This window comes from Penicillium cinerascens (genome assembly GCF_028974065.1).
Source record: "Penicillium cinerascens strain IBT 15544 chromosome Unknown contig_16_segment0_segment0, whole genome shotgun sequence".
NCBI lineage: Eukaryota > Fungi > Ascomycota > Eurotiomycetes > Eurotiales > Aspergillaceae > Penicillium > Penicillium cinerascens.
In genome coordinates this window covers 1950399-1962597 of record NW_026695286.1, presented here as the reverse complement: position 1 = coordinate 1962597, position 12199 = coordinate 1950399, and the positions used below count along the sequence as shown (strand labels likewise).

Sequence of the window (12199 nt, the reverse complement as noted above, 5' to 3'; positions counted from 1 at the left end):
CCGGCCCAAATACGCAATTAATGGAATGACAGATCCTGAGAATCCATGTGCTCGACGCACATGACGCATGATTCGGGGCATAAGGCACCGAGAGTTTTCGATACACCAAGTCGCGCCCATCAAAACAAGCAAGCTTTCTTAAAACCCCATATCTCAACCAAAAATACGTTCCTGACTGGATGTTGGTGGAATGTTGTCCCAAGGGGGAAATACATGGAATGCTCTTGTGGCCAAATCAGGAGCTCCCCTGGATTCACATGGGGTAAGCAGGAGGCAGTCCACGTGCGGTCCTGGCTGGCCAAGGCCTCAGGTGGTATGTCATGCTCTGAATCATACTATCAGGGGAACTATGTCAAGGTAGTCCATAACTTATGCAGAGACTAGGGGCATGTCAAGATTAGATGAGCGGGTGAGCAAACAGTGAGACTCGGGCGTTGGGCTGGGGGAGGTGTGAATCGGTTCAACTAGCGGAGAGTTGATCTTCATACTAAGCTTCGCTGGTGGTTCCATCTATCTTCCACTATGTACTGAATACTCGAACAATGTCAAAATGTCTGAGCGAGATCCTCACATTTCTGATAGTTTCATTAAAAATGAGGATCGCAACTATGCACGTTGAAGCCTGACTCCGGAGCACAATCACTGCCCTGGTAGTCAGGCACCAACCTGCCGAATCAGGAATAGCGGCCGTATCGGCGATCGTCACTTTACCACCAGATTCTCAAAAGGAACAAAACATTGAGTCCCAACATGCCATGAGCCTCGAGGTCGATCAAGATCACTAGCAGGATGGTGCGGCACCGTCCAAAGCCCCATATCACCTGGTGGATGCGAGTCCGTCGATTCTTCTACGATCTCGAGTCACCTCTTCGACTTCGAACCAGCCTTATCCGTCTTGGCCATCGACATAAGTACCCTGTCTTCGCCCTGCTCCGCCTCTTCTGGCCATTCCCAACATGGCACTTCCCCGTCCCTGACCAGGTACCTTTGAAAACTATGGTGAATAATGTTCCGCTTCTGGACGCTCGTGCAGCCTCTACCGACTTGGCCAACATGAGTTCCGTCCCTCTATGGCGCGCCAGAGATACCCCACTTCGAGCCTTATACCGCATATACGAAGCAATGGTTGCACGCGAGCCTTATGCTATCGGCCCACAGGTGGAATACTTCTTCTACCAGAACCAGAAGTCATGGAAAGTCAGCCGCATCCCGGACCCGTGCGATTGCGATCCCGTACGATATGCCATTCTCGCGTGTGTCGCCGAGGAACTAGCGAGGGCATTCAATTGGCGCATGAGCGTGGGCATGAGGCGGGACAAGCGCAAGCATATTTATCGCAAGACCTTTGAGGAGCCGCTTCCGCCATTCGTGGCGGAAACTGCCCCCAGATGGACCTGGCACGTGCCTGCATTCGATGTTGAGTCAATTGCAGACCTGCCGGAAAACTTGCGAGATGTACAGGGAAGACTTGTACTCGAGGAAGGCGGGGAAAATCCTTCATTTGCAGAGAGGAATATTGTGGCCAACACTGGTCACTTTTACACAGTGTGAATGACCAGATACTCCCATGCGCAGATCTAGTCAAAAGCCTCTTCGCTATGCTGCTCCCGATATGCCGCAGCGATCTCATTCATCGTCGTATTATCCGGCGGCATCTCGAAAGAACAGATATTCAGCGTCCGGATGTGTTCCCTGCTCAGCGGGCTTTCATTCTGTGTCCTCAAATGCTTCAAAATCGCGACCACGTCGACGATATCCGACCCGCGCTTGACGTGTCTCCTGCTATTATGAATGCGCCTCAGCTTCCGTTCCAGGGCATATTCCAGTGGAACGGCCAGCACCCGTAGATTGGTCCCTTCCCAGAGAACGATATTCTGCTCCTCTGCCATCTCGAATAAGTCTTCCCTGGACTGTTCGGGGATGAAAAATGCCATGTCATCATTGACCCAGTCTTCGGTAAACCCGAGCTGATTCGCCGTGCGTACCATTGCCTTCTGCAGCGGCCGCTTGACGTCGTTATCGCTCGCCCACTGGGGTTCGAGAAGATAGTCCAGATCGCTTGTACTGTCTCGGTTGTGGAAGTAGTTGGTCGCCAGGAATCCTCCCGTGGAGATTAGTGTGATGGGCGCGAAGGCTATTAGCCAGTCATCCTTGCCCATCTCCTCGTCCAGAACCTCGAGCCCTAGTGAGAATGCGCTTGTTAGCGCTCACACAAACCAACGTCGGAGGGGGCTATCTCGGTACCTCGCTTGAAATCATCAGCACTAAAGCGCCTTTTCACCCTTTCCATGCCTCTGCGGCTCTGTAATGGGGTTTGGATGGACGAGGGAATTACGGCGGGGGGTTGACGATAAAAACGTCGGAAACTGATAGAAACCAGAGGAACCATCCTACATCATCCGATGTGTTGGAATACAAGTTCAAGGTCCCGTCAGCCGACGACTTTCGGATGTTCTAGGCTTCTTCAGCTACAAGAGGCTACCCCGCCCCATTCCTGTAATTTCTGCAACCCGCTAGAATAAGCATTTAGTGGCTGACGGCATGTTAACTTGTACTGGATAAGTGTGCTTGCTAGAGTGTTTATTTGCCATCTACGTCAGGATGAGTCGGACTCGTTTCGCCCCCCTGAACAGTAAACAAGTCTCGGTCAGATAAATTCAAGATATCACGCATGAAAGCCTTTTGTATTCACGAACCGACCTCGTTAATCTTCCAACTTGGAAACAGTCGGATCCCAAGCCACAGGACTATACTCATCCGTCTCCAGGCCCTTAACCTCCTCATCCGTCAACTTAAAATCGAACACATCGGCATTAGCTACAATGCGCGAGGGAGTAACACTCTTCGGCAACGGAATGAACCCCTTGTCCAAACTCCACCGAATAAGCACCTGGGCCTCCGTCTTGCCATACTTTTTTACCAACTTCTGAAGCTCGGGCTCGTCCCAGCGATTACCACGGACAATCGGACAGTAAGCTTGAACAGCGATTCCGCGTTGCGTGCACCAGTCGACGATATCCTTGCGCGGTAGCCATGGATGGAGTTCAACTTGTTGAATACTCACGATGCCGCCTTTACCCTTGCCGCGCTCGGCTTCGAGCTCGGCGATGTGGCGCTCGAGTTCGTTGAGGTGATGGACGCCGTAGTTGCTGATGCCGATTGAGCGGACTTTGCCGGCTTCGACGGCTTCGACTAGCTGTGGGACGATTAGCGAATCTCTCGCAGTGAAGGAGTCGCCGGACTTACGGCTTTCCATGCACCCTTGCGGTTCTCGGAACCGCCCATTGGCTTATGCAGGAGCATCAGGTCGATATAGTCCAGTTTGGACAGAGTCAAGCTCTTATCGACCTGTGCCTTGGCACCCTCATAGCTGATGTCGAAGACTTTGGATGTGAAGAAGATCTGGCCTCGGGGGATTCCAGACGCGCGGATGGCATTTCCGCAGCCTTCTTCGTTGCGGTACACCGCCGCGGAGTCGATCTGTGCTTGGTGTTAACCGGAATAGCTCCGGCCTAACAGAGGAGTACATACATGGCGATAGCCGGCCTTGAAAGCATCGAGACAGCATCTCTCCGTCTCTTCTGGAGGACTGCGCGAGACTGTTAGATCTAGTGGGTCCAGAAAGGGGATGTAGGCGGGGGCGTTACGTCTTGTAGACCTGGGATTTGTTAGCTCGGTGTCGATAAGGGATATTGACGGAGAGTACATACTCCAAAGCCCAAGCGGGGAATCTCGTAGCCGCTGGCAAGCTTAATCGTTGAAGTGATTGTGGTAGCCATTCTTCTCATCGTACGGGTGGTTGTTCCTGCGGTATGTCGGCTCGAGTGGTAGTTACCGTTTATAACGCAGCTGGCTTACACATCACGGCCTTATCGGCGATAACTGTGCTGCGTCCGTTTAACTCCTTATACCTTCCCTGGATACCTATCATCTATCTTGAATTTGTAATTTGATGTAGAGGATGTGGATCTCATTTCGGTCATTTCTAGGAGCCCCGAAAATTCGGCCTAGGGGACGTCTCCTTCCGGTAAGTCCGAGCCCAGAAAGTTAGGCCTAGGGGACGTCTCATTCCGGTAAGCCTGACCCCCCATTTTGTGACCGAGTCTAATCAAAGAGGGTACAATAGAGCTTTTTCTGGGTGCGTGGTAGGGATCAGTATCCAGACCCGACTGGAATGATTGCGATGAAATCATCGTCCAACAGGTCTTGCAATGGGATTTTGTCTAGTATAATGATGAAGTGCTGCCTGTCGCCGTGTTCTGTAAACTCGGTCGATTTTTACCTTGCCTCCATTCCCAGTCGTTGGTGCATCGGGTGAGTTTCTACAAAGATGAGTGCTGTTCTTGGTCATTTATCTAGAGAAGTCTTTGTCGGTCGCCATAGCAGATGGCACTTTGTCGCTATCGTGTCGTTAGAGCGAAACCATCATTCGACCAAGACGGGTATTAACGAGCCCAGGCGCTCAAAAGTTGAAATGTCTGTCTCTCGAATGAATCAAAGAATGGAAAAAGTGGAAATTTGCACTGACAAGTTCCCGTGTCAATCACAGATAGTGACTGGGAGACGTCAAAAGCCGTCCGGAACCATCTTCACCCCTCTCAAGAGTGGACCACGCGGCTCTAAGCTTCCGTAACACAGGCAATTGGATCCAGCATGTAGCTACAGCCTTGTGCATGCATCCAGAATACTATTAATAGTTCAGGGGGCCAAGTGAGCCGCGGGTACCTAAAGCAGTATGGCGTGAGAATAACGCCTTCGTTTCGTGGCTTTTCTCTCGGCTGGACCGACTTTATCTGAGCCCCCGTATTGTAAAAACTTAACCTGACTTAAATCCGCGTAGGGCGGTACTAGAATCAGCCGCACACCAGCATGATAGGTCGTGGTTGGCATGCGAATTAGATTAGACCACAGGCCCTGTGGGTCCGTAAGCTGAAGGGCTGAAGGGCTGAAGAGTTGCGATGCCCAGTTTCCACCGCTGGTAGGGGGTACTCCCCGAATTGAGTTGCTTCACGAGCCTTGGCGAGGCGAGGGTCAAGCCCTGGAAATTAGCTGTTAGCTTCTTCTCAATCGGTCAACTTCGATTAGATTATTTAGCTTCGCTACCAAGCCCGAAGCTATACCTGTAGTACAGTCTTGGCACGAACCGAGCCACAGCCAGTGCATAGTCTCCTCTCACGGACAGCTGTCCAACGAGGCTGCGCCACGAGTTGGAGAAATAAGCGATGATCCTTGAATTAGCAGATGTCTCAGGGTTGAAGACGAGCTGTATCATTGGGGGTTCAGCTTGAACGGCACGTCGAAATCCACACGGAGTCCCCACGGAATACGAGATAGGGCAGTGCACTACTCACGGACGCCTGTACAGCTAGATTTGAAGGGGCATCAGCCTTGGCGATCGAATTGGGTTGCCTTAAAACCCGCTCATGATAAAATGTAGACCGCCCCATCTCGCGATCAAATTAAAATTTCGCCCCCTCGCTTCTCCCCAGTGTTTTCGCGACCTGCCCTTTGTTACATCCCCGTTACCCCCCGGATTGCGAGAACAAACACTCACCATGGCCGAGCACAACCAGACCAATAACCAGTACAATGCTCAACCCCGCGACAGCGAAGGTGAGTCACCGCAATTCTTCGAGTCTCCGAATTACCATTAAGTCAAAGCTAGGTCTCATTCCTCTCACAGCACCTCCATACCCGGGCACCAGCCCCGTGAGCCCCATCACCGGCTCAGAGAGCATCCAGCCACCTCCCTCCGAAGCCACGGGCGCTCACTCCGAGAAGCCTCCGATGCAAGGCGACTATGATGCACCCACCCCCGTCCACACCGACGAATCTGCCAGGGGATATCAGGGACAGCCGCACCCCGATCAGATCAATGGACCCGCTGGCCAGTATCCGGTGAACTCGCCGTCGGATGTCAAGGCGTACCCTGGTCAACCAACTCCCCAGTTTCAACAACAGCAGCCCGGACAGCCGGGCGCGTACTATACACCCCATGGCCAGCAGACCGGCTATGCCACGGCTACCCCTTTGCACGCGCTTTTATCAGTACCGTGTCCGGTGGATTGTCCATGCTGCGGAAAACGCGAAATGACGAGAGTTGAGTCGGTTAGTGGAACGACGACGCAGTGAGTTGAATTCCTTTTTTTAATGCAAAACGCGATCGACTTGTCGATTGCGCCGGTCGATCAAATGAGTTGTACGATACTAACGTCTTCATAGTGGTTGGGCTGCTGTCCTCTGCTGCTGCTGCTGTCTCGGATGCATTCCTTACTTGATGTCCTCGCTCAAGGATGTCGACCACTACTGCGGTCAATGTAGTGCTAAGCTCGCGACTTGGCACAACAGCGGGCGTGTCGAGGTGCTGCAGACCGGACAAAGGCAATAATTGCGTGGTTAGGTGTTGGGGTTGGGTAGGGAAAAGGGGAGCGCGGGGGTTGTTTTCGCATGTCTTTGCCTTTCTGGCCGCAGTGTTTTGAAGTGATACCACTTGGTTTTATGATCACGGCGTAATCTTTCCGCTCCGGGGATGGGTTGTGCCCATGCATAAGTCCATTTTTTTTTTTTACACAGTCATACTACGGTCTATGGCTTACGAATAATAAAAGTGTTGATCCAGAACTGGTCATTTTCTAAAAGAACGGAAGATAACTGGTTTGATTAAGCTCGAAGCAGCAAATGAGATGCCGAGACGAGCCTCGTATTTGGGTTTGGCTGCAGGTCCGATGATGCGGTCATTCACCCGCCCAATTGTATCCGACCGCGAACGACCTCCGTGTACTTCCCGCAAAGAAAAAAGAGGAAGCAATTCAAGAACATCCCTCACCATGTTCAGGTTCATCTTTACGGCAACAGCCGTCATCACCGGCTCTTCAGCCATCTACTTGTACATTTTCCACCAAAAGCTATCCGCGCGTGTCCAGCACCGATCGCACTGCGGGAAGCTCGCGGAATCACCCAAACCATGTGAAATCGAGTCAATCCCCGACACTGTATACACAGACCAATACCATGCACTCTATGACCGGTCTTCAAAACCAGTCCCGCGCTACCTGCTGCCCGCATGCATCCCGACAGATGTCCTCTTCACCAAACTGGTTCGCCGCAATATGACGGTTTTTTCTCATTTCCCGCAGGCTCTGATGATGCGAATGGTCTGCAAGACTGCGGAGGAGCGACGAAGCTTCAAGGCGTCACAAATCTCAACCTTGGATTTTAATAAGGGAGATTTGGTCTGTGGTATGTATCGTGTCGTTGCGCGCAGCAAGAATAAGGTGGAGTTTGAGATGACGATGAAGAATATGGAGTTTGTTAATGGGAGGCTTGCTATTAGCTTCCAGGAGAGGGATGGGGATTTGGTCTTTTCTAGTGAGACGATTATGTGGCGAAGGGCCGATGAGATGAGGACTATGCCGCTTGAGAAGAGGGTGGTGCGTTGGATGCATGAGACTGCGGCTTGGTGGTTGATAGATTCGGGTACGAAGTATTTGATGGATCTGGAGGGCTGATATAGGTAGTTTTGTCTTTTTTTTTTTTTTTTTTTTTTTTTTTTTGAAATCGCCTCTCTTCTTGTCGACTGGACTGAATTCTTTGTTAATGCAGGTTTAAGCCTGCTATACTCTCTGTACTTTTTAGACGTTTGTCAATACCATTTGATCAAATTACAACAAAATATTCATATAACCGGCTGAGACACTGTCGAAAGTTGTTCTGCCCGTCATTGTTCCCATCATATCCACAAAAGATGAAAAGAATGCCAAAGAACATACACAATGGCCCTTTCTAATGCATTTGAGATCTTCTTTGATAAGAGTCTCTCACACCCCTTGATAGCGCTCTTATCACATCATAAACTCCCTTATTTAAACTGTCAGAGAATTCGAAAAAACAGAACCATCATCACTCCCCATCTCCACCATGTGTAAGTACACCTACCACCACTACCCGTTTTGCGGGCACATCTCCAACTGGACTGTGGTCAGTTGTCTAGAATTCACAAGCGAACTTCGTGCACTTGCCTTTACGGGCCAGGTCCTGTCTTGCGACAGAACCAAGATCAAACACATTATCAACCAAACAGCAAAACAGGATCTCTGTGCCCAGTGCGATATCGAATGGTGCGAGGCTATGACCAGCAACGACATGGACGCCTTGCTGGACAATAAGTACCGCGTTATCGAGGGCCTAGACGCAGCCAGGCCCGTTCTTGAATTTTCTGTCCGCATGAACCGTGACACGAACAGCGACAGAGCTGAGTCTTCCTCACCCAGTGTTGATATTATCATCGGTACCAGTGAGCAGTTTGATGTGTCTACAGATATCGGCCACGATTCAAACTCCCATGACTCCTCCCGCCCCCGCCCAAGAAGAGGCATGAGTCACCGTGGATCTGCCTCCTCATCTCTGAGCATTGAAAGTGGTGATTTCACTCTTTCCATAACTTACAAGAGCACAGATACGGATCCTTGGGATTGCAATTCGGAGTCTCAGCCATGTTCCGATTCGCAGCGACATAGACATATACGCATTCAATACCGAAAGCCGAAAGTTGATCGCATGAGGTTCGGGGAGTATTCCTCGTCAGAGTACTCTCCTCGGGTGGACTTGGCTTGCCCGCCTACCCAAACGCCAGGGAGCAGTTCGAGCAGTATTACAGATTACTCGGGAGAAAGCTCCATATTTGGATCCGAGAGCAGCCCCAGCCTACCCGATTTGTCACTTCTAAACATCCAGGGTAGCTTCAATGCTGATCATGAACGAGGTCATTCAGAGAGCTCTCCGTTTTCAGCTGGTTCGGATACGAGTGCTTCCTTCGAGCATTTTTAATCAACAAAGGGACATTCTGGGATGCCATTTTGACGCGGCGGTCCTGAACAATCGCGGCATCGCCTCATTGCTGCTGCTTCGGTAAAAGAGAGACCTGCGACCTCGGTCTTCGGTGCCACTTCCGCGTTAGCCATTTTGTTTAGTTTTGAACCTTGATCGTTGATTTCTTATCCATAGCTGGACCGAGATATTGTTTTTCCTGTTCCTTGTTCACTCGTTTAGACATTTCTTGATAAAAAACAATTGAAGCCGATTCCTTGAAACTACTATGCTATTTTCTCATTCCATTACAAACCGTGCAAGCGGATAATATCATCCACGTTCGCAGATACTCCAGGAAGCAAGTCAATTTAGCCGAAACGTTAACTGAAGCCATGGCGCCGGCTCGGGGAGTGACGAGGCCCAGCTCGGGTGAGTCGGACTTGGCCCGAGCATCCCACTCGCGCATTTCCCCAGATAAGCCCCTCCGACCCCCACGTTTCGCTGTAAATTCCGTGCTCCAAGTTATACTTATTCCTGGTTTTCTGCTTGTCGATATCCCCAGCTCTGTACATTCATTCGTCTCTTCATCATGTCTAAACCGTCTGTCGGCTTCGTCGGCCTCGGAGCCATGGGCTTCGGCATGGCTACCCATCTTGTGAAGGAAGGATACCCTGTCCACGGCTTCGATGTCTTTCCCGCCTCGGTCGACCGCTTTGAGGCTGCTGGTGGTATCCCGGCGTCCTCGCTGAAAGACTCTGCCAGCGAGAAGCAGTACTATGTCTGCATGGTGGCATCAGCGCCCCAGGCGCAATCCGTTCTTTTCGGCGAGGACGGCATTGTTTCTGGTAAGTTCTAGTTAATTCAACATTTTTAAAGACATGGATCTAACCCGATTATAGTCCTTCCCAAAAACGCAACCCTGCTCCTCTGCTCCACCGTCCCAGCTTCCTACGCTCAGTCCGTAGCCGCAGAGCTGCAGTCGCGTGGTCGCGGCGATATCCAATTCATCGATGCCCCCGTCTCCGGCGGCGCCAAGCGCGCTGCTGATGGTACATTGTCTATCATGGCTGGCGCGCCAGAAGCTGCGCTGGAGAGCGGCCGGTTCCTGCTCGAGGCCATGTCCGATTCGAACAAGCTTTACTTAGTACCCGGTGGAATTGGTGCTGGTAGCAATATGAAGATGGTGCACCAGGTTTTGGCCGGTATTCACATTCTGGGTGCTAGTGAGGCAATGGGTTTCGCTGCGCAGCTGGGTTTGGATGCGAAGAAAACTGCCGAGGCTATCAAGTCTTCAGACGCGTGGTCATGGATGCATGAGAACCGTCTGCAACGTATGCTGGAGGAGGATTGGCATCCCGGTGCTAGTGCTTTGACTATTATCTTGAAGGATGTGGTAAGTAAAAGAGAGAAGCTTTTGATACAGGACGGAATGGCTAACGAGAATGAAATAGGGTATCATCACTACCTCTGCCCGCCAGAACCAGTTCCCGACTCCTCTGTGCTCCACAGCCGAGCAAGTATACCTGTCTGCTCTGCTGCAAGGATACGGTGCAGTCGACGACTCCTCTATGGTCCGCCAGTACTACCCCGCGGCAATCACAAAGGTCTCAAACACCAAGTCTGCCGAGGAGACCGCCGAGGCACAACAGCTCGTCCTGGACCTGATGCAGCTAACCAACCTCGTTGCTGCCGCCGAAGCTATCGCTTTCGCTGGTTATCTCAATGTCGATCTGAAGCAATTCTTCACTCTTGTCAGCGATGCCGCCGGCGCAAGTCGCCAATTCATGACCAAGGGACTGGAGATGATCGATGGTCGCATTGGTCAGAATTCAGAGTCTGTTAACGATGTAATTACTCGCTTGGAGAAGGCTGTGCAGACGGCGCGGGACTTGCATTGCCCGTTGCATCTGGGCAACGCCGCGATGAATGTTTTGTTCTTGGCGAAAAAGGCTGGATTCGGTGCCGAGGGAAGCACCAGTGTTATTAAAGTATTTGGAAACTAGTTTATAAATCCAATAGTCCTGCGTATTTTCATTGTTGATTCGTGATTTCTATCAATTCAATCTCTGTCTACTCGTACCCACTCTCAATTCGATGTTACCATTTTGAACCATTCTGTCCTTAGACACCACGATTAATTCGCGCAATGCTCTGCAGAAGACCACAAGGTAATAGTTTAGCTCAATTTCCAAATTTACGGCCGAGAGACTGCGAATTCCTATCCCGCGGGTATCAACTTCCGCCGGAAGTCAATTAGACGTCATTGGACCCTCTCGGACCATCTCCGAATAATCGGACAACATGCGACCTGATCGCAACAATCGGACAAGACAACTAGCGCCTACATAGCAGCCCAGGAGGAATAAAAGACTTTAACTCCACAGTATCCTACCTTTCAATTACCCCTCTCTTCTTTAAACACCAAAAAACCACAATGTCACTCACAGACAACCGCGCCCTGCGCATCCTCGACCATGCCGCCGAGAACCACTACGGCGTGCCCGCCATGTGCTGCTACAACGTGGAAGGCATCCTAGCCACCGTCCGCGCAGCCGAAGCCAAACGCTCACCCGCCATGATCCTCCTCTTCCCGTGGGCCGTGCACTACGCCGACGGAATCCTCGTGCACGCTGCCGCGGAAGCCGCCCGCAACGCCTCGGTGCCTGTAACGGTGCACATGGACCACGCGCAAACGCCCGAGATCATCCGGCGGGCCGCAGATCTAGGCGGTTTCGACAGTATCATGGTCGACATGTCGCACTACGAGAAGGCGGAGAACCTTGCCCTGACGCGCGAGCTGGTGGAATACTGCCACGCGCGGGGTATCGCCACGGAAGCGGAGCCTGGGCGCATCGAGGGAGGAGAGGACGGAGTTGCTGATACGGCTGATTTGGAGGGGTTGTTGACGACCCCCGAGGAGAGTCAGGAGTTTGTTGATACGGGGATTGACTGGTTGGCGCCTGCTTTTGGAAACGTGCATGGCGAGTACGGGCCGAGAGGTATTCAGCTTGAGTATGAGAGGCTGCAGTCGATTAATGAGACTATTGGAGGCAAGGTGCGGCTTGTGCTGCATGGTGCTGATCCTTTTACGAAGGAGATTTTCCAGAAGTGCATTGATTGCGGCGTATCGAAGATCAATATCAACAAGGTGTTGAATAATGAGTATATCAAGGTGCAGCAGGAGAAGGCGGGTAAGGTTCCGCTTACTACTTTGCTGGAGGAGGCTACGAATGCTATGCAGAAGGCCGTGGAGGGGTGCATGGATCGGCTGAACTCTACTGGAAGATACCCTTGAAGAAGGATTTGATGTGGCACTTGTATTTTTTGAGACTCTTTAAGCTGGATACATTCAATTATAGATTCATAACATGGTCCAAACTCCAACGCCGTT

General features: G+C 51.4%; 8 protein-coding genes across 8 annotated transcripts; 6 read left to right on the top strand and 2 right to left on the bottom strand.

The window, feature by feature from the left end:
• Positions 1-789: 789 nt before the first annotated feature.
• N7498_000706 (uncharacterized protein) lies at positions 790-1551 on the top strand (the record flags this gene model as incomplete). The annotated part of the gene is made up of 1 exon (XM_058447769.1): positions 790-1551. One exon carries the CDS (start codon positions 790-792, stop codon positions 1549-1551), a length of 762 nt encoding a protein of 253 aa, XP_058313180.1.
• A 26-nt stretch (positions 1552-1577) lies between these two features.
• N7498_000705 (uncharacterized protein) lies at positions 1578-2290 on the bottom strand (the record flags this gene model as incomplete). Its single annotated transcript, XM_058447768.1, has 2 exons — positions 1578-2182; positions 2245-2290. The coding sequence occupies 2 exons, from the start codon at positions 2288-2290 to the stop codon at positions 1578-1580; spliced, it is 651 nt and encodes a 216-aa protein (XP_058313179.1).
• A 414-nt stretch (positions 2291-2704) lies between these two features.
• Positions 2705-3779, bottom strand: N7498_000704 (aldo/keto reductase; the record flags this gene model as incomplete). Its single annotated transcript, XM_058447767.1, has 5 exons — positions 2705-3196; positions 3247-3480; positions 3532-3589; positions 3648-3658; positions 3711-3779. 5 exons carry the CDS (start codon positions 3777-3779, stop codon positions 2705-2707), a joined length of 864 nt encoding a protein of 287 aa, XP_058313178.1.
• A 1776-nt stretch (positions 3780-5555) lies between these two features.
• Positions 5556-6388, top strand: N7498_000703 (LITAF-like zinc ribbon domain-containing protein; the record flags this gene model as incomplete). Its single annotated transcript, XM_058447766.1, has 3 exons — positions 5556-5613; positions 5684-6128; positions 6223-6388. 3 exons carry the CDS (start codon positions 5556-5558, stop codon positions 6386-6388), a joined length of 669 nt encoding a protein of 222 aa, XP_058313177.1.
• A 439-nt stretch (positions 6389-6827) lies between these two features.
• On the top strand, positions 6828-7508 carry N7498_000702 (uncharacterized protein; the record flags this gene model as incomplete). Its single annotated transcript, XM_058447765.1, has 1 exon — positions 6828-7508. One exon carries the CDS (start codon positions 6828-6830, stop codon positions 7506-7508), a length of 681 nt encoding a protein of 226 aa, XP_058313176.1.
• Positions 7509-7917: 409 nt separating this feature from the next.
• Positions 7918-8826, top strand: N7498_000701 (uncharacterized protein; the record flags this gene model as incomplete). Its single annotated transcript, XM_058447764.1, has 1 exon — positions 7918-8826. One exon carries the CDS (start codon positions 7918-7920, stop codon positions 8824-8826), a length of 909 nt encoding a protein of 302 aa, XP_058313175.1.
• Positions 8827-9397: 571 nt separating this feature from the next.
• N7498_000700 (NAD(P)-dependent oxidoreductase) lies at positions 9398-10811 on the top strand (the record flags this gene model as incomplete). Its single annotated transcript, XM_058447763.1, has 3 exons — positions 9398-9653; positions 9708-10201; positions 10260-10811. 3 exons carry the CDS (start codon positions 9398-9400, stop codon positions 10809-10811), a joined length of 1302 nt encoding a protein of 433 aa, XP_058313174.1.
• Positions 10812-11242: 431 nt separating this feature from the next.
• On the top strand, positions 11243-12103 carry N7498_000699 (class II fructose-bisphosphate aldolase; the record flags this gene model as incomplete). Its single annotated transcript, XM_058447762.1, has 1 exon — positions 11243-12103. One exon carries the CDS (start codon positions 11243-11245, stop codon positions 12101-12103), a length of 861 nt encoding a protein of 286 aa, XP_058313173.1.
• Positions 12104-12199: the final 96 nt, after the last annotated feature.